Source organism: Melopsittacus undulatus, chromosome Z (genome assembly GCF_012275295.1).
Source record: "Melopsittacus undulatus isolate bMelUnd1 chromosome Z, bMelUnd1.mat.Z, whole genome shotgun sequence".
NCBI classification, from domain to species: Eukaryota; Metazoa; Chordata; class Aves; order Psittaciformes; family Psittaculidae; genus Melopsittacus; species Melopsittacus undulatus.
The window spans coordinates 25,694,378-25,713,757 of record NC_047557.1 but is presented as its reverse complement, the minus strand read 5'-3'; the positions used below and the strand labels follow the sequence as shown (position 1 = coordinate 25,713,757).

General features: G+C 40.4%; 1 protein-coding gene across 4 annotated transcripts in view; it reads left to right on the top strand.

Annotated features, from left to right (window-relative positions):
• IQGAP2 (IQ motif containing GTPase activating protein 2) overlaps nt 1-19,380 on the top strand; it is a 127,399-nt gene that overhangs the window by 45,769 nt on the left and 62,250 nt on the right. For all 4 annotated transcript variants that reach the window (XM_034072604.1, XM_034072603.1, XM_034072605.1 and 1 more), the window contains exon 3: nt 18,660-18,816. In XM_034072604.1, coding sequence (XP_033928495.1) covers nt 18,660-18,816 — 157 coding nt within the window. The remainder of the gene's footprint in view (nt 1-18,659; nt 18,817-19,380) is intronic.

Here is a 19,380-nt window from a genome sequence, read left to right as displayed (position 1 = left end):
CTGCCTTCCATTTCTGGAGTGGGATTTACCATTTATGCACTGATGTGACAGGCACAGTCAAAAAAGATTACTCTTCCATTAACTTCAAACTAAAGAGCACTGATCATCAGATATTGTTCATCCCAGTGCAGATAATTGTCCTTCAGAAGTCAAAATGCATTGCCCAAGAGATGCCCGCAGTGCATGGTTTTAAATAGGTGTAAAAAGCCAAACCAACCCATAAATCAAATGTGTTAGGCATTAGGAGAACAAAGTACTGAACTACCTGATATGCTTTCTACAAAACTTAAATAGGTTGCAGTGTATCCCTCTTCTCACTTATTTATTTCAAGCCCTGACCCTGAGTTGCATCTGTATTCTGTCAAGATTTTTAGAAGCTTTTGAGTGTCATTAAACACTCTGCTTTCTCTTGAGCATGTGTACCTTCTCTGTGAAAATTCTGGCAGTGCAAACTCACACATGTTGAACAGAGCTGAAATGATTCAAATACTTAGACTGAAGCTTCACTGTGACAAAATTTGTGGATCCAAAACCGGGCAACTGCAAGACTCTTGGACAGCTTTATGCATGTGGTTGTAAGTATACATACTGTTAATAAAAGTTACTACATCAATATAAATTTATTTTTAGTCTCGGTAAAATACCAATAAATTGAGTAAAATATTCCATAAAAAAGCTCTTTCAGCTTTTTGAGAAGAAGCAAGATGAAGGTAGTGACAATTGCTGAAAACTAAGAAAACAAACAGAATTAAGATTTGTTGTGCAGGTATTTTGTCATAATTTTGTCATAGAAAATTAAGTCACTTTGACAGAGGACCAAGGACAGACTGAAAGTCTTCCTTAAACCAAAGAGCTATAATTCTTCACAGGTTTGTTTTTCGTTCTTACAAGACAGTGCTGTTTTTCATCTAAAGAGCAGAAATGGATGCAATATGAGTAATAAAAAGGCAGCTTTTGAGTTCTGGTCACTGTTGAATAGTGGTAATTGTCAATATAAAGACTGTTTCAGTTTTGCTCACCATCATTTCCTAATAAAATTTCTCAAAGTAAAGGCAGATGTGTGGTTATTACTATATAGCAATTACTTTAATGTATGGTACTGCTGCTGAAATAAGCATGTATTTTCATTTTAATTTAAAAAAGTGCATGTAAAGTTTATTTGATTAGAAACCAAATAGAAAAGGTGTAAAAATTTGCACAGAAGAAGGTCTAGTTAACCATAACCAACATGAGAGATTGGGAGTTGATCATTTTCTGATAAGCACTGCCAGTAATAAAATACCTATCTACTGAAATCAGTTTTAAAAACTAATGCATTAAAAAACAAATCAACCTCAAATAAGCAAACAAAAAATCCTGAAAGCTTTCTGAAAAATCTAAATCTAGGGTTTTTTTCTATATCTAGAATTTCCTTGACTCTGTTTCTTGCTCTGCACAGTTGGTGTTTCTCCATCCAGTAGTTGTAAATACTTCAGCCTAAGATGTGATTTGCTTGTCGTACAGTGCTGCAGTGTCAGGAGAGTATTTTTTTTTTTCAACACAAGCCAGAATGGAGCAGAGAGGCAATAATTATGTAAAGTGAGCTGTGTGAAAGGAGTGTGCTATAATTCAAGACTAACATATATATTTATATATGTAAAATTAAGGTACTCAGGATTTGCTAACAAGCTGCTCATATCTGAAGACAACATCTGCCACCAGAGTGGCATTGAAAAAAACAGCTTACCTTTCATTTAACCTCTTTGTAAAAGAACAAACTGACAAAGAAAGAAGAAATTTTTGAAGAATAAATGCTTATGCTCTTTCCCTTGTCAGCCATACTGAACACAAAACAATGTGCAAATACCTAGAAAATAGTAATTCCAACTCTTTGTCTGAGTGGGTGTCTTTGAGTTATGACATAATGTTTTGTGCATGCTGGGTGCATTCTGCTGCTTTTCAGTAGAGCTTATGCAAGTAAAGACTGTACTTGCAGTGATCAGTTGAAGGACAAAATAATGTCTGGGATTTGTCTCAATGTCAGGTTCATTGTTACTGTTCAAAACATAGAATCATAGAATCATAGAATAGTTAGGATTGGAAAGGACCTCAAGATCATCCAACCCCCCTGCCATGGGCAGGGACACCTCACACTAAGCCATATCACCCAAGGCTTCATCCAACCTGGTCTTAAACACCGCCAGGGATGGAGCATTCACTACCTCCCTGGGCAACCCATCCCAGTACCTCACCACCCTAACAGTAAAGAATTTCTTCCTTATATCCAGTCTAATCCTCTGCTGTTTAAGTTTCAACCCATTACCCCTTGTCCTATCACTACAGTCCCTAATGAATAGTCCCTCCCCAGCATCCCTGTAGGCCCCCTTCAGATACTGGAAGGCTGCTATGAGGTCTCCATGCAGCCTTCTCTTCTCCAGGCTGAACAGCCCCAACTTTCTCAGCCTGTCTTCATATGGGAGGTGCTCCAGTCCCCTGATCATCCTCGTGGCCCTCCTCTGGACTTGTTCCAACAGTTCCATGTCCTTTTTATGTTGAGGACACCAGAACTGCACACAATACTCCAAGTGAGTTCTCACGAGAGCAGAGTAGAGGGGCAGGATCACCTCCTTTGACCTGCTGGTCACGCTCCTTTTGATGCAGCCCAGGATATGGTTGGCTTTCTGGGCTGTGAGTGCACACTGTTGGCTCATGTTCATTTTCTCATTGACCAACACCCCCAAGTCCTTCTCCGCAGGACTACCATGAATTTCCTTTTTGCCCAACCTGTAGCTGTGCCTGGGATTGCTCCAACCCAGGTGTAGGACCTTGCATTTGACATAGTTAAACGTCATGAGGTTGGCATCAGCCCACCTCACAAGTGTGTCAAGGTCCCTCTGGATGGCATTCCTTCCCTCCAGTGTATCAATGGAACCACACAGCTTGGTGTCATCGGCAAACTTGCTGAGGGCACACTCAATCCCACTGCCCATGTCAGTGGCAAAGATATTAAACAAGACCGGTCCCAACACAGATCCCTGAGGGACACCACTTGTTACTGGTCTCCAGCTGGACATTGAACCGTTGACCACAAGTCTTTGAGTGCGACCATCCAGCCAGTTCCTACATTTATTGGATAACAACATAAGCTATGAGTATTAGTAGAAAAACAGTTGTTATTCAATATTTTGGTTTCCAACAGCTATCAAGTAAGTTCACCAAACTTGCTGCTTAGGAGCTGGGTACACCTCATCCACCCTACTTATTTCTCATCCCTATTTGGCTCATTAGCTTGGACTTAAGTTTTGCTTTACTTTCATATACTTCACCTGCCCCCCACCTTAAACTATCACCTTGATGCGCTTGCAGACTGCTGCCTTCTTGCAGCAGTGATCAGCAGATGTACAGTATGAGTGACAGATTTTGGTCAGATGCTGATTCACTCAATGAGAGACACATGGGATTTGCTCAGCTCTTGAATGTTCTTTGCCCAGCCACTTGCTTGCTTGACTGCCATACCTCAGATGATGTTGGCATCAAAATTCCTCAGACATCTATGTGTGTGTATCTATAAACATCCTTCCCACCTAGATACTGGATTTTCAGGTTATCTTAAAGAATCTGGTAATGTTGGTTTTGATTTCTACTGTATGAATCCTCATTAGTTTCCTTCATGAGAAACCAACTCCTGACAAATCCTTACCAGCCGAAATGTGGGTTTGATTTATTGTGGGTTTTAATTTATTTTTTTTAATGAAGCTTTTAGCAAGTTTCTGCATAGTCTCAGTAGGGCTTGTTCTACGGCAGTGTTGGGGTGAGGTACAAGCAAGGACACATGCAGGTATTTTCTGAACATAGTTCTAGAATTTCAAGGAACTGGACGTCTGGTCCTCTTAAATTTATTGTTAAAGATAAACCTAGTCCTCTGACGGCAAGTATGTTGAAAGTTGCTGAATGCTTAATTATAAGTTTGGATACTGTTGCAAAGGTTTGTCTTGTTTGGGAGCTTGATGCCATGAGAGATAGGGTCATTTTGCCTTTGGGAGAGGTACTACTTGGCAACCAGATGGAGATCTGCTTTTCCAATTGTGAGAAGCTCCCTTTACTGTAGTGTGGTGATAAAAATACACCACCAATTGAGGCAACTTGGAAATGGCTCTCTCCAGAAATATCTGCTGCTTATAAGCTGGCACAGGAAGCAGCTGAAGTTTTAATGGCTGACTGTTATGAGGGAGCAAGAGTGGCAAAAGGACTATGCTCATTCCTTTACTTCCATTTGAAGTAGAGGAAAGTTGTTAGAATCTTTGAGTTTTTGCAGCCCAGTGAGAAATAAAACCAAAAAGACTTGCATCTCTTCACAAGAAAAATGTCATCTGCATCAGTGGAGATGGGACATCAGCAGGGTTTTTAATTTCATTGCAAGACCATATGCACTCCTGAAATATAGTCTTAGAGTGTAATGTTCATGTTCAAAATCAGGAGCAACTGGGCTGTTTGAATATATGTATTAGTCTTCCTGAGGAGGAAAAGTATGCAGACATTTTAATTATGTTCCATCTTCACATGGAAAGCTGAAGTAAAATATGCTGTTTAAGGATTTGGCTGGGTATCAAAGGAAGTGTGCAGAAGTTCTGCAAGACATACTTTTTAAATCTTAGATGAAGGCAAACGTCTAAGGAGGAAGATGCTCTGTGTCAGAGTTAGAACTGTGTATTCTTGGTTTCAAGTTGTGTCTGCCAATGTAATTGTGCACATCCTTCACCACTTTTTTCAGGCTCTTCCCTCTTCTTTCAAAAGAATTTCTTGAGCAATTTTAGAGTCTATACTTCAGCAGAATCTATGGTGGCCAAGGGCAACTCCCCTCCCTTGTTCAAGCACCTCTTCCAGTGCCCACATAGACGCTTCTGATATTAAAATTTAAATTGATCTGACTGTCATTGTGCAATGAGGAATTGTGCATTCCTTATAGTTGGGCAAAACTTTCTTTTGCTGTGGTACTGCTACATCGTTTTCATGACCTGGTCTAAGAGACACCACCCCTCCACACTCCCTTTCAGGCCTTTGTCAGCATTGCCTAATTGGCTTACTCTTCCCCACTGTAAATCTTGCTATCCTGGCATCCATCCTCCTGATCCCCCTTATCTAGCTGCTGCTGTGGTTGGCTCTTCCTGCCCATTTCTCTTACTGACAGGAACTGTGTGGCATGGTGACGGTTGCATTCTTCTTCCTCTCACAGATTACAGTTGCTTTTCCTGTACTGGTGAATTAGTGTCTCCATGCTCTCCATTGTCACTTTGCCTGCCACTGTGCAGGCTGGTTGATTTGTTACTTGTGGGGTTTTTTTAATATTCTCAGCTAAGCTTTGGGCATGCTGTGGGAGAGTTTGCCATGGAAGCTATAAGTATCTCAATGGCCCTCTTACAGAAGGACTTGGACTGCCCAAGACAGGCTCTTCAGGCTGCTCAAAATATACAAGCTCTCCGAAAACCATACGAGAGCATGCCCCAAAAATGATAGGCAAAAGTGGACCTTCAGTTTTAACGTCATCTGGCTTCTATCTGTACCTTCAGCAACATCTTCCCAGCATTCATTGCTAGCACTGTGCAGGTGCTGTACTCGCTTGGGGTGAAGTGCAGAGAAAAGTGAAGAGAAAAAGGAGGAGTGAATTCACAGGTTAAAATAGCAACCTAAGTCACTTAGGTCTCAATGTAAGGCTAAGAGTTAATCAGCAAACCATCACAGCTTGTTAACTTGATCAAAGTATCTAGGTCATTAATGGGCTTGGCAGTGAGGTAAATTGACTTTATATATTTTTTGGTTCAAGTTCATGGGTGTAGGGGATTTCTTTTGCTGTGTTAAATCGTTGGCTTTGATCAGAGACCCCGAGTTAACTGCTGTTTATGAAAAAAAAAGTCAACAGAGTGCTCCTATAAATGTAAAATGTAAAACATCTTAATATTTGTTTCCTCTTGTCTTATTAATTTCTACTTCAGTAAAACACAACTGAACTAAATGTCTTTGCAGAAGTCTTCATGTGTCATCTTATTAATGTAAAATTTCATGTTAACCCCTTATGCTTTTTTAAAGATGGAGTAAACTTTCTGTGGCCCTGGCAAAGTAAGTTATATAAGTCTAAAATACTAGTTTCCTAATGAAAGGTGATTCAGGGTGCCTGGGTGCATGCCCTATGTTTCGCTTTGATTTCCTAATAGAAAGAGATTGGTGCTACTTCCATCTTCTAATGCACAGATTTTTATGTTAATTCCTGTGCTTGAAAGCAGTTGAGAGATCTTGGAAGCACTCCTGTACCACCATCCTCAAGTAGGTCACTGTGTTGGCTGAAGCAGATTGCATCACCTTTGTTTCCATTGAGCTTCTCTGTAGTTCATGTTTTTCAGGAAAATTACATCTATAGAAATCAGTGAGCAAACCATTCCCTAGGGTTCATACATGTAAAGGTTTTCCAGAGGGTTAAAACAACCTGAAATCTCTCTGGAAATGTAGTTGTAGCACCTAAGCTCTATGACTAATTTAAAATAGACTCTAAAACATATCAAGTTTTTCCTTCTTTTTTTAAACTTCTTTGATTTTTATTTCCTCTTCATGCATGAACAAGGAAAAAAAGGAGCACTTTGTTTTACATTTGCTGTTTCTCATGAACAACTGAGGTTTCCCATAAGTGGTCTTAAGCATCCAAAAACGAGTTTTAATAAGACTTTTCATGCATATGGCATCTTGTGTTTAAATAGGGCGACAAGTAATGGGAATCGTGTTAGAGGACAGCAGAGCCTGGGTCAGCTGTGACAAGTGGTGGCTGTGTCACAGTGTGAGCTCGCAAGAGCATTAGAGCTGACTGGGGGGGGGGTGTCAGGCAATGACATAGATGCTGGTAGCTGGTTTGCGCATTTGAATTATTGAATATCACTTCTTTTTGACAGGCTGGAAGAAAATAATTTATGCACTGGTACTTTAAGGCATGTGGTAGTGGATTCTTGGTTGGTGATAGGTGCCATAAGCCAGAATTTGATACACCATTGACCTTTTTGTTGCTTTTGAATTAATGTTCTGGTAGCTCACTTCTGCCAGTGCCTAATATCTTGTTTGGACACTGGCAGGCTCTTAACTGATTAAGTATTTATTGAACCGTTCTTACTGTGTTCAGTAACCTGAATACTGGGTCATAGATGATAGATTTCTATCATTTGTTGATTACTCTGATAGGGCTATTTCACTCTTTGTTCTTGTAGTCAAAATTGTCTTGTGTGCGTAGATGTTGGGAATGGTGATTTCAAAACCTTTAAACTGAGTTACTGTCACCAGACACTGAGTATTTGTTACATGAGGTACTATTAATTACACTGTTAAAATTTTACTATACTGATTGCAATCACTTTTTTCTTCCTGGCTTAGACTTTGAACCACATCTACGCTGTCACTCAGTCCTATTGTTACCTAAGTGCATTAATATAAGCTGTTCCAAGGGAAGATTTTAGAGGTTTGCAGCTTAATCAGAGTGATCTAATTTTTAATTTCTCAAATCTGTTTCTTGAAGGAGTGGTTTTATTCCTGACTCTAAAGTACTGCCAAAATAATGTGTTTAAGATGGCCATGACTATTTTAGGAGAGGATTTGGTTTGAGACCATCTTAAGAACCTGAACATGCACAAGTCCATGGGACCTGATGAAATCCATCTGTAGGTCCTGAAGAAGCTGACTGATGAAGTTTCTAAACCACTGTCCATCATATTTGAAAAATCATGGCAGTCAGGTGAAGTTCCCGATGACTGGAAAAAGGGAAATATAACCCCCATTTTCAAGAAGATGAAAATGGATGACCAAGGGAACTACAGACCAATTAGCATCACCTCTGTGCCTGGCAAAATCTGGGAGCAGATTCTCCTGGAAGGCATGCTGAGGCACATGAAAAACAATGAAGTGGTTGGTAACAGCCAGCATGGCTTTACTAGGGTGAAATCCTGCCTGACCAATTTGGTGGCCTTCTGTGATGGGGCTACGGAACAAATGGACAGTTGATGTCATCTACCTGGACTTGTGCAAAGCGTTCGACACTGTCCCACATGACATCCTTGTCTCTAAATTGGAGAGACATCAATTTGATAGGTGGATCACTTAGTGGATAAAGAACTGGCTGGATGGCCACACGCAAAGAGTTGTGGTCAACGGTTCAATGTCCAGCTGGAGACCAGTAACAAGTGGTGTCCCTCAGGGATCTGTGTTGGAGCCGGTCTTGTTCAATATCTTTGTCGCTGACATGGGCAGTGGGATTGAGTGTGCCCTCAGCAAGTTTGCCGATGACACCAAGCTGTGTGGTTCCATTGATACACTGGAGGGAAGGAATGCCATCCAGAGGGACCTTGACACACTTGTGAGGTGGGCTGATGCCAACCTCATGACGTTTAACTATGTCAAATGCAAGGTCCTACACCTGGGTTGGAGCAATCCCAGGCACAACTACAGGTTGGGCAAAAAGGAAATTCATGGTAGTCCTGCGGAGAAGGACTTGGGGGTGTTGGTCAATGAGAAAATGAACATGAGCCAACAGTGTGCACTCACAGCCCAGAAAGCCAACCATATCCTGGGCTGCATCAAAAGGAGCGTGACCAGCAGGTCAAAGGAGGTGATCCTGCCCCTCTACTCTGCTCTCGTGAGAACTCACTTGGAGTATTGTGTGCAGTTCTGGTGTCCTCAACATAAAAAGGACATGGAACTGTTGGAACAAGTCCAGAGGAGGGCCACAAGGATGATCAGGGGACTGGAGCACCTCCCATATGAAGACAGGCTGAGAAAGTTGGGGCTGTTCAGCCTGGAGAAGAGAAGGCTGCGTGGAGACCTCATAGCAGCCTTCCAGTATCTGAAGGGGGCCTACAGGGATGCTGGGGAGGGACTATTCATTAGGGACTGTAGTGATAGGACAAGGGGTAATGGGTTGAAACTTAAACAGCAGAGGATTAGACTGGATATAAGGAAGAAATTCTTTACTGTTAGGGTGGTGAGGTACTGGGATGGGTTGCCCAGGGAGGTAGTGAATGCTCCATCCCTGGCGGTGTTTAAGACCAGGTTGGATGAAGCCTTGGGTGATATGGCTTAGTGTGAGGTGTCCCTGCCCATGGCAGGGATGTTGGAACTAGATTACCTTAAGGTCCTTTCCAACCCAAACTATTACATGATTTTATGATTCTATTTTATGTAACTTTCAATCACATGTCCTCAATAAAAATTCCAACTTGCACTGTCAAGTCTTCACCAAGGCCTCATAGCTACACATTATATAGAAATTTTGTATATCACCCTTAGTGTAAATCTGTGTTAACTGGCTGCTTCAACTTTGTAGAAAATGCTGTGTAGTTTTGAAACTGGAGTAATGGTATGATCCTAGAGAATCTAAAGCTTTGTTCAACAATTTTTGGTTTTGCTCTATATATAAAAGGAAGACTGTAGAGCATTTGTGAGTTTGGTTGGTTTTGGTTTTTTTGCTACTTTCTGTTATAGAAATGCTGCTTATCTTCATCTCTATAAAGCAACACTACAAATTTCTTGGGTTTTCATTTCTTTGTGGATTATTAAAAATTATATTGCTGCCTACATTTTTGTCATCTTGTGCAGGGCTTATTTGTGTCCCATATACTTCGCAATTTTAGGTTGTTGTCGAATAGGTAGGCAACTTTGAGATTGGGGAGTATGGCTCGCTTAACCATGGGAAGAAGAAAAGAGAAAAGGTAACTGTAGGTGTTGTGCATGGAGTTTCTCAGCTAAATGTCTTGGGTTTAACTTTGTTTCTTTGTCTTGTGTTTTTTTTCTGACATGAGACAATTTTTAAACCTCACAAACTCCCTCTTGCTCCAGTTTTGCAGTGTTTGCGTAACAGTAAATACTTTTAACAACAGTTCAGCCTTTCACAAGCTGGCTCTTTCAGTCTTTCCACTTCTTTAACATCTTGTTCTCTCATCCGTGTCTTTTAATTCTTAGTTGGCTGCTGTCCTCCACTTTTTTTTGAGTCCTAGCTTCCAGTCTAGCAGATATACTTCTTGGGTCCTTTTTCTAGTTTCTATACCTGCATAATAGCTACTAGTTGTTTTCACAAATGTAGCCTTTGTCAGATGTTGGACAGGTAAATATAATACCCAAATCAAAGCCAGTGGGCTTGAACCAGCCGGGGAGTCAGAACAATATACTGTACCCTGCCATGCTTGAATTTGATTTCTTGCTCTGCTACGGGTCTCCTGCATGGCCTTGACACTTTTTGTAGTCTCTACCTCCTTTGGGGATTTCTGCTTACCCAGCTGCATCATTTGTCAAGTAAATATGCAGGTTTGCAGGTAGGGCTGTGTCTTTCTGTTGCTGGTTTTGAATAATGAACTTAGCTCTAAATGCACACAGCGTACAATCTTTTATGCTTAATTTACACTGGAGGTTCTTAGTGATAATGTTTATGCCTGTTGGATTACCTGAAAATAAAAGTAATAGCATATCCCTCTGGACAGATGAGGACTAATATTGAGTGGAAGGCACTATGCAGTGGTAACAGGCAAACACATAAAATAGCAGATCTTGATGTAAAAATGACTGTTGTTTTGATGTTTCTTTAGCTGTCTTTCAATGTGTGGCTAGCTTAGCAGCTGCTAGAAAAAGTGCATCTGGTGATGCACTAAAGTTTGAGAGAAGGTGAACAAAAGGTGTAGGATCCCTGGTTGACAGGTTTGGTTTAATTTTAATAGTAGCTTCATTAAAGTTACTGTTGGATAGATAATTTCATAGAGACTACAGCTCAGTTTTCTATGGATATGGATACTATCTAGTGTCATGGCAGTGTGTTGACTTTGGGTTAATACTTACTGTAGCTGTGTCTTAAGTAAGGCTAATGTGTGACAAAAGTATGAAGGTAGTCTGAAGGACCCATTATTGGCTATTTTACTGTAACATTTTTGCGGTTTGCCAGTGGCACGTATCTTCTGCTTACTCTTCTGCCCAAGTGGATTGCTTTGAGGATTTATTAAATTATGTCAGGCCAGAAACCTTTAAATTGATAAATCTGAAATATCTGAAATCTGCTGGGGTTTTCATGATGGTGCCCTGAAGTGTATTTCCATTCTGCAGGTGTAGAAGACATAAAAGAGCAAAGCAAATTGCACTAGCATGTAGCAAGAGGGTATGACATTCAAGCCTAAACTATGGTCTTGGAATCTGCAGTCACACTGTTTTCTAAAGCAAATATGGTGTGTTTGGGGGAATAACTTGTAACATTTCCACACCAACAAATGCTGTACTGTATGAAAATACTTCTATTACTGTGTCTGCTTCTGTTTATAAAATTGTTATCTGTACAGATTTGCAAAATACTAAATTTAGATAAGTGCACATACCAAATTTGGTTTCCTTTCTTTTCAGATGTGTAGGGTTAGAGGGAGAACTTTCGTATTTGCTTGTGGCACTTGCTATGGAGCTCATGTCCACACTCTCTAAAATTTCATTAGTGGTTTGAGTCTGTTGTCTGTCTGAAATTACACTTTCTGGGGGCCACTGAGCCACTGCTGCCACACTAACAGAGGAAAGACTTATGTTTCTGCTGCTGTGGTCTCTGCTGCCTCTTGCAGAGAGGGCTGTTAAACCAAGTCTGAACTCTGCAGCTGGGTGATGCACATGAATCTGAGTTGTGTTAACTTAGCTGCACAGAATTTGCTAGGTTTTTAGGAGAGAACAGATCTGTTTCATCCTTTTCCTCCCTTTTCATCCAAACAAACAAAAAAATCCTATAATATTTTTACCTAATTTACTCACATAACCTGTTGGCTGCTGTTATTCCTCCTGAGAAGAATGAGGTGAGGTTCCTTAGGTAGAAATACTGCTGCTCCACCAGTGCAGGGAGCCCCTTTACTGCTACCACTTTCTCCCCTGCCTCTTCAACATTTTTTCCCCAGCCCCTAACAACTTGGAGCTAGGCCAATAGCAGGGTAATAAGATGAGGCATCTCTGTGACCATCACCATGGGCTTTGTTAGCAGCTGCCCCCTACTTGCATGTTATCTCATAGAGCAGTCATCCAGTTTGTGGTTGATTCCTGCTGTTAAATCTTACTGTCTCTGCAAACAGAGAAGACAGCAAAGCAAAGCCTTTGCAAAGGTTGGGGGCTGTGATGAAGCACAGGCACATGTGCTGATGTTGCCTGTTGGGGTGTTGCTAGAGAGTCTCTAAGTAATTCTTTTCCCCCATCATAGAAGTACTGAGTAAACAGAATTTGGTTGCTTCTGTGTGCCCAACAGCCATTGATGGCAGTGGGGCCATACTGGGGCTTTGGAGCAGGTTTCCTGGGCAGCAACTTGCCTTGTGGACTCTAATCACTGATTAACCCACATAAGGGATAGCTGGATTAAAACAACAAATATCTGTGCTGCCATCTTGTGAACCAGAATTTCATAACACCTTTCAGATTATTTTGTAAATATCGCAGTGTTGCTATGGCAGCAGAGATCTGGTGTGGAAAAACATTGCTGAAACTATTTATTGCTGATTTAGTGCAATGTACAGGGCAGGCAATTTGTCACTGTTGCTTGCTTCAACTCATTTAAATTGAATAAGAAATGCATCAGAATTGGTTTGATCAGGGAAATAAATGTTGCAATAAACCTCATGCCCGTGTGCACAACTTAACACAATGTAACACACAGTGAAATCTGTCCTTTAATACTTATGTACAGACAACCCATTCATGAATGCTTCATAGTTTTCAGTGTAGCTCTTACTGAAAGTCAGTATTCTCCCTGGTGAAATCATACTTACAAAAATTTCAGATGCTGCTGAATCTAACACTAGCTGCCTTAGATAAGCAAATTTGAATTCAAACTGATTTAAGGAAGGGTAAAAGTAAGAGCTCTAGAAGTTAATCCAAAATCTCTTACTAAAGGATTTGATCCTCATTTTACATGCTGAAGTTCTGAGTTCTTGTGTAGGGAAGTGATTAATGGTGTCTTCCACAGTGCTGTCTTCATGTAATTTCTTGCATGCAACATAAAAGAAGTGACTAGTGGTGACATCTCACACCTTCCTTCCCCACATTGCTCCAGTAACCTACAGTCACAAAATATTTATCTTTCACACAAAGTATGCTTTTTAGGATGGATAAAAGTTGAGATTCAGGAGAGGCTGTCACTGCAGTATGAATCTAGAGCCTCAAATTTAGAAGACAGTGTTTCTAGAGTCTCTGGCTCCAGGAGTAAGTTGATAGCAGAGGACTATAACTCTGATTTGAGACAAGGCTTCCAACCGTAAAGCAGATTTGGGGCTGAATGCACCAGAATGTGAACTAAAAAAGGTCTGAATAAAGTAGTTTTCTCAGCTACTTGCTCTGCTACTCCTCTCCACAGCCTCTAAGTGTAACCTCCAGTCTTTGCAGGTTTTTTACACAACTCACACTTTTTGCCATGATGAACTTCAAATTATCTATGTCTGTCTTTGTGTGGAAGCTCTGCATGCATTCCCTCTGGAAATAGCCTGTAGGTGCTTGTGAAACCACCTCTTCACAAGGTTTCTGGTTTAGGGTTGTATCATGCTAAAGCTCGCAGTCTGAGAACAAATTCCAAAGTTAACACAGTCTTTCCTTATAAAAAAGTCAATGCCACCAGCACTACGCCTGCTCAGCCAAACAACACACCTAACTTGCTTCTGCTGCTCTTACCCTCTTACCCTTTTTAAAGCAATACCTATGGGAATGTTGGGGGGGGGGGAGAAACTCTTTTTGTATTAAAAACCAAAAGCAAATGAAGAGTTAAGACATGAGGTTTCTTAACAACTGTTTACATTCAGAAATTAGAGACATAACAATGTGGAACTCTAAATTATGAGTTCTCATGCTTCAGACTAATTTATATTGCCAAGTATCTTCAAATAAAAGTTTTTATTTTTAAAATAGTCCTGCCACTTCACAGACACTCAAAGTCAGAATCTACCAATTTGCTTTGGGACTGATTGCTACTTTAATAACAACAAGACTTTTTCAGCTTTTCTTTGCAATAAGATGGTTGCATTGTAATCTCTAGCTCAACAGTCTGTTTCACATGTGTTGAACCATACTGAATTGTGAGCCAAGAGGGTAGTAAATGGGTGGTAACTTATCTTTACCTTGTCTTCACTATACCTTTGTCATATAGCAGCATCCTGTTGCTCTGAGCATTGGCTCTGGAGTCCCACCTTTATCCAAAAGTTTGCTTCGCAGGAGGTGAAAACTTGATGCCCTTAGATTCACATATTGCAGCATAAATGCAAAAGGGCAGGGCAGCACAAGTATAAATTTTGCTGCTATATCCAATGCATGCCAAATGTGGTGGGCTTTGGGTGGATTATACAATGTATTTTCTCTGCTGAGCGCTGGCTCTAGCATTTCCAGTCCCTTAGCCAACTGTGCTTGCTTTGTTGACCACACAAACTGTCAATGACAACTTCATAACTGGTTAAGTTCACAGTGCAGTGCTTCCAATTCCCTTGAGCTTGCCTTGAATGAGATTCAGGGGTGCTTTGCTTTTAAAATGCAAGCCTGAGCTCATTACACTGCTGCTATTTTGTGTGGTCAAATGTGGAAACTGCAATCTCTTGGTGAGCAGCATACTGTTAACTGCTCGTGGGTCTGGCACAGAAGTCATTGTTATCTTGCCAGAAATTCACTGCTGAACTGCTCTGCAGCAGATTGCCAAGAGTCAGACAGAATTGAGCAAAGCAACAGGAAATTGTACCTCAACACTCATGCCTGGCAGGCTTTCCCAGTTCTATGTATTGGAATTAAAGTTTTGGAGATTAATTTCCATTGATCAGGTCTCGGTTTGGGTTTTTATCTAAGGCAAATCCTTTGTTTTTGCACTGGCAAGTACTGCAGTATTATGAAAATTAAGCAGGCTATATTTATGCATACTGGTATATGATCCCAAGTATGTGTCTTTAGAAAAACATTGTTAATGCATGTTCAAATCCAAATCCTAAGACTTAAACTGGCATTGGTAGCTCTGCAAGGCTCTTCTAATGGTAGCTAATTTTTGGTGGCACTAGCCAGGACTTCAGGGATGTTTAATGTTTTGGTCTGCTTCCTGAGGTTCCTTTGTCTCTCCACCAGGGAGTGGAGTTTCAGCTGTAATGAGTGATCAGCCACCATGTTCACTGTGGCAGTTTTTAATGGCATACATTTGTCAGTAAATTCAGGTTTTTAAAAACACAGTTGTAGGGATTGCATTGTGGAAAGTTTGAGGCCAGGCTGGGTGAGGTTTTGAACAACTTGGTCTAGCAGGAGGTGTTCTGCCCGTGGAAGGCATGTTGGAACCAGATGATCTGTAAGGTCCCTTCCAACTTAAACTATCCTATGATCCTATGAAATACACTTGTACATTTGATAGTTATAATAGTTTTATTCCATGAGCTTCATACTAAAAGAAAATATACCATCTAACATTGGGTTGTAGGCCCTTCCTCTTGTGTAGTTTCTGCAACAGTCTTAAATCTGATACTGATGCTGCAGTCCTGCATGCTCAGGAAAACAGTGGGTGAGCCAAAGGCAGCTTTGCTTTTTGAACCCCAAAGAAAAATAAATTGCTCCTAAGGTACTATAAATCTTTATTGTCAGGTGGATATGCTCTGCTTCACTTAGAGAAATGGAAGTAGAAGGATTTGTCTCTTTTTCAACCCAGTCTACTCCTCCTATCAGTACCATGTCACATGATAACTTTCACAAAACTCACCGAACTGTGTCTTAAAAAGCAGAACCTCACAACCTTAAAGTAATGCTTTTTTTTTTTGTTTAAAACCACAATTCCCTTTTAGCGGAATTGGTGTAAAGGGAACAAAAAACTAGCTTTCTGCAAGCACGGGGGAGAAATGTGCTATATAAATGTGCTACAATTAATACTAGGAGAAAGAGTAGCAGAGTTAGGTAGCAGCTGTTTGCATAACTGAAACTTACAAGGTTGGTTGTGTATTTGTAGGATTTCATGCAAATCCAAAAGTTTTCCCTGCCTCTGATTAAGAGTGCGAAATGGACTAAATCTCTTCACAGTAGATCTTCTTGTAGCTAAGTTCTGCAACCTCCAGACATTGGTAAAACCTGTGAAAGCTGTAGCTGTGCTCAGTCTTGAAGACTGATTCCCAAAAGCTTTACGTTACAGTTGTCTTACTACAAACATCTGAGTTTGTCTAGAATTCATACGACTTTGGGTTTTTTAGCCATAAATGGAAAGAAACTCTTTGTTTCTTTCAAGTCTGGTCTATTTCATTCTCTTTCCTTTTTTTTTTTCTGTTTTTCCCCGCTGAGCCTCTAACATACTTGTGCTAAAAAGAGACTGTTTGATTTTGTTAGTTTGTTTATCTGGACTTGTTGGAATGACAACTGTATTCTTCATTACCCACCCACCACCTCTTTCTTTTTTGTCCCCCTCCTCCCTGGTTTGTTTCCTCATATTGTTTCCCATTTGCTCCTCAGTGTATGGCATTTACCCACTAGACTGGGTAGCCTTCCTATCTAGAACAGGATGGTTCCAGATTAATCTTCATTTTCATCACCACACTGGAAACAAATCCAAACTGGTTTTGCAGTTTTTGTATAGCAGGAGGTTTAAAAGCTGAAAAGTAGCTTTCACCTTGGGTAAGCATCCCATTTAGAGCTTGGGGAATGACTCAGTTATATACAGACTCTTTTGGGGGCACATACATGTATCTTCAAAAACAGTTCCAATGTAATCTTTTTTGGGGTGCCCTGGACTGAAGATATCTGAAAAATCTTTCAATAGGGAAAAAAAGAGAATTAGAAATACAAAGGATCCAATGCAAGCTAGCAAACACTGCTCTGAGGGTATACAGTTCGTCTCACTGGAGATGGTGCATTGACCAACAGGGTCAGCTTCAGCTCATGGTGGTTACTTCCTGTGGCTCAGAAGCTCATTCTGCTGATTTGTGCAGCTTTTTTTTCTAGAAGGCACATTTTAGGAAATAAATTCTGTAGAAAAGCCAACTGGCTCAGGTGAAACCCACATTGCTGGGTGCACACATTCTTTTTTTATCCTACCTTGTCCTCCATTTTGGAGAAGACAAATTTTGCCTTAACGTGTATATCTAGCCTATAAAATGTCATTAATGATGATGACTTTTGTGACCTTAGGCAATAACACATGAACATGGACCCAGAAAACTTGTCACCAAACCACCTTTTACACTGCAAAGTACAGTTCTCCTAATCGCACTCACTCCACACACTTTCGTGTGTTATTGTCCCAGATTTATGACTGGTGGTTTCCTGAAGAGCTATTTGGGTAGTCTGTGCTTCAGTGAAACAACTTTCATATGTCCTGTAACAAATCCAAAAGTGTAATGGAGTAGGTAATTTGTCTTGAGTTTTAACCTGAAACAAAATGATGTAGTGAGTTTTTTTCTTTGCTGTGGTGGGAGAAGAAACTGGCTCACTTTCAGCTTGGATCCTAGCTTTCTGGTTTCTAAAACCACCCCTGTGGAGGTGGTGTTGGATTTGTAATGTTGTTTCAGGCAGCATACAGCAATGCTGCCTCAGTGACACTAAGAAAGCAAACTATTTTCTTTAGTTTTGCTCTTGTCCATTTGTAATGGTATTAATGTCCTTCTAACAAGAGAGAGATTGCTTAAGTGGGGAAGAAAAAGAAAATAGGAAAGAACTAGAGTTTTATAGCTCTTACAAAGTGATTTAGCTGCTAGAGATAAGAATAATATTACAGGGCCAAAACACTTAGACCACCAATGTAAGGAAGTTCTGGTCTAGTGATTAGAATGCTAACCTTTTCAGGAGTTCTTTGGCAGCAGTTTCTCCTGGCTACTCCATATAAAAATACTGGATAATACAGCTTAATGTCTATTACTGGCCTTCTGAACTGGTTATGTATTTAATAAATAGTGTTTTATGTCTACTACCATAGGTATCACATCCAAGTCTCAAAAACATAACTAGTTTACCTCCTTGAAGGATTGAGTCACTCTTTTATGAGAAGCCATCCTACATGATGGGAGATGGAAAAGTTTTGGACAACACACTGCCAGGCAGACCTCAAATAATAAAGTACCTTGGGCTGTTTCAACAAAAAGCTTGACTCTTTACTCCCAGCACTGGCACCACGTGTTTCACAGGTGGACATGGAGAGCTGTCATATACTGTGGGAGGACGATGAGCTCTAGGAGTGCTCTGTGCTGAGATGAGCACTGCTGTGAGCTTGGGCTGTAGAGCACATTGGCTTCAGGAACCAGGTTTATCTAGCACATTATTTGCCTTGATGCTCTTGAGGTTCAGCCCTAGCATCCCTATCATGGGTTCTTTTTTTAAAGCAAACATCAATAATACATTGTAGTCTGTGGGTTTTTTCTGGTTTCATCTTAAATTATTGCCTATTTAAAAGCATAGCTCTGTTCAAAAGATCCAAGTTAAAACCCCCCTTTGGGGATTTATACTTCAAGGCGTGTTGTCTGGTTATTGATGGGTCACACAGTGCAAACTTGATTCTCTAGTAATTTTGATCTGTCATGTGAATGAATGTGAGAATTTTGTCCTTAGCCTGTACCCTTTTATCTTATGATTGTGTTATGGTAGTGACATTAAAAGTGCAATGGTTGTGGGTGAAATGTGTCACTTCTATTAAAACCACAAATAACAATGTTTCTCCAATGGTGTCTCTGTAGGTGGATGGAGGTCTGCTTGGAGGAAGAACTGCCCCCAACTACAGAGCTGGAGGAAGGCTTAAGAAATGGTGTTTACCTAGCCAAGCTCGCAAAGTTCTTTGCCCCTAACGTGGTGTCAGACAAAAAGATATACGATGTGGAGCAGGCACGCTATAAGGTAATAACTTTTTTCAGTTCTCTCACTGACAAGACAAAAAGTGATGTCTGTTTTCCAGTTTTTAAAGATACTGAGGATGGTTGATGTTCTGCACCTCTCACATAAGATTGTCAGGACTAGATGAAAGACACACAGCACTAAACCATCGTGATGTTAGAAATGTTTTAGCCTTTCAAAAACTGTTAGTGTCACTTACTGTTTTCTAAAGCTGAACAAATTACACTGCTGGCCTCAGGGAGAACATGAGCTTTACCATTTATACAGTTATTTCTTGTTAAGAATAAGGGACAAAAGTAATTCAGGAATTAAACTTGATGACTAATCCAAATTCTATTCATCTTGCATGGAAAGACACTCACTTCATTACATATGTGTGTTTATTTTATAGAAGTTAACACTGAGAAGCAAAACCAAGCTCACAGTTTGCTTGCTGTTTGTGCAAGCTCTTCATTGACTCCAAGATCATCAATAATACAGAAATACATACATGCATATGAACAATCCCATTACAGACTGCATTGTTTCCACATGTAGAACAGGCAGAAAAAATGGTAATTTTTAAGG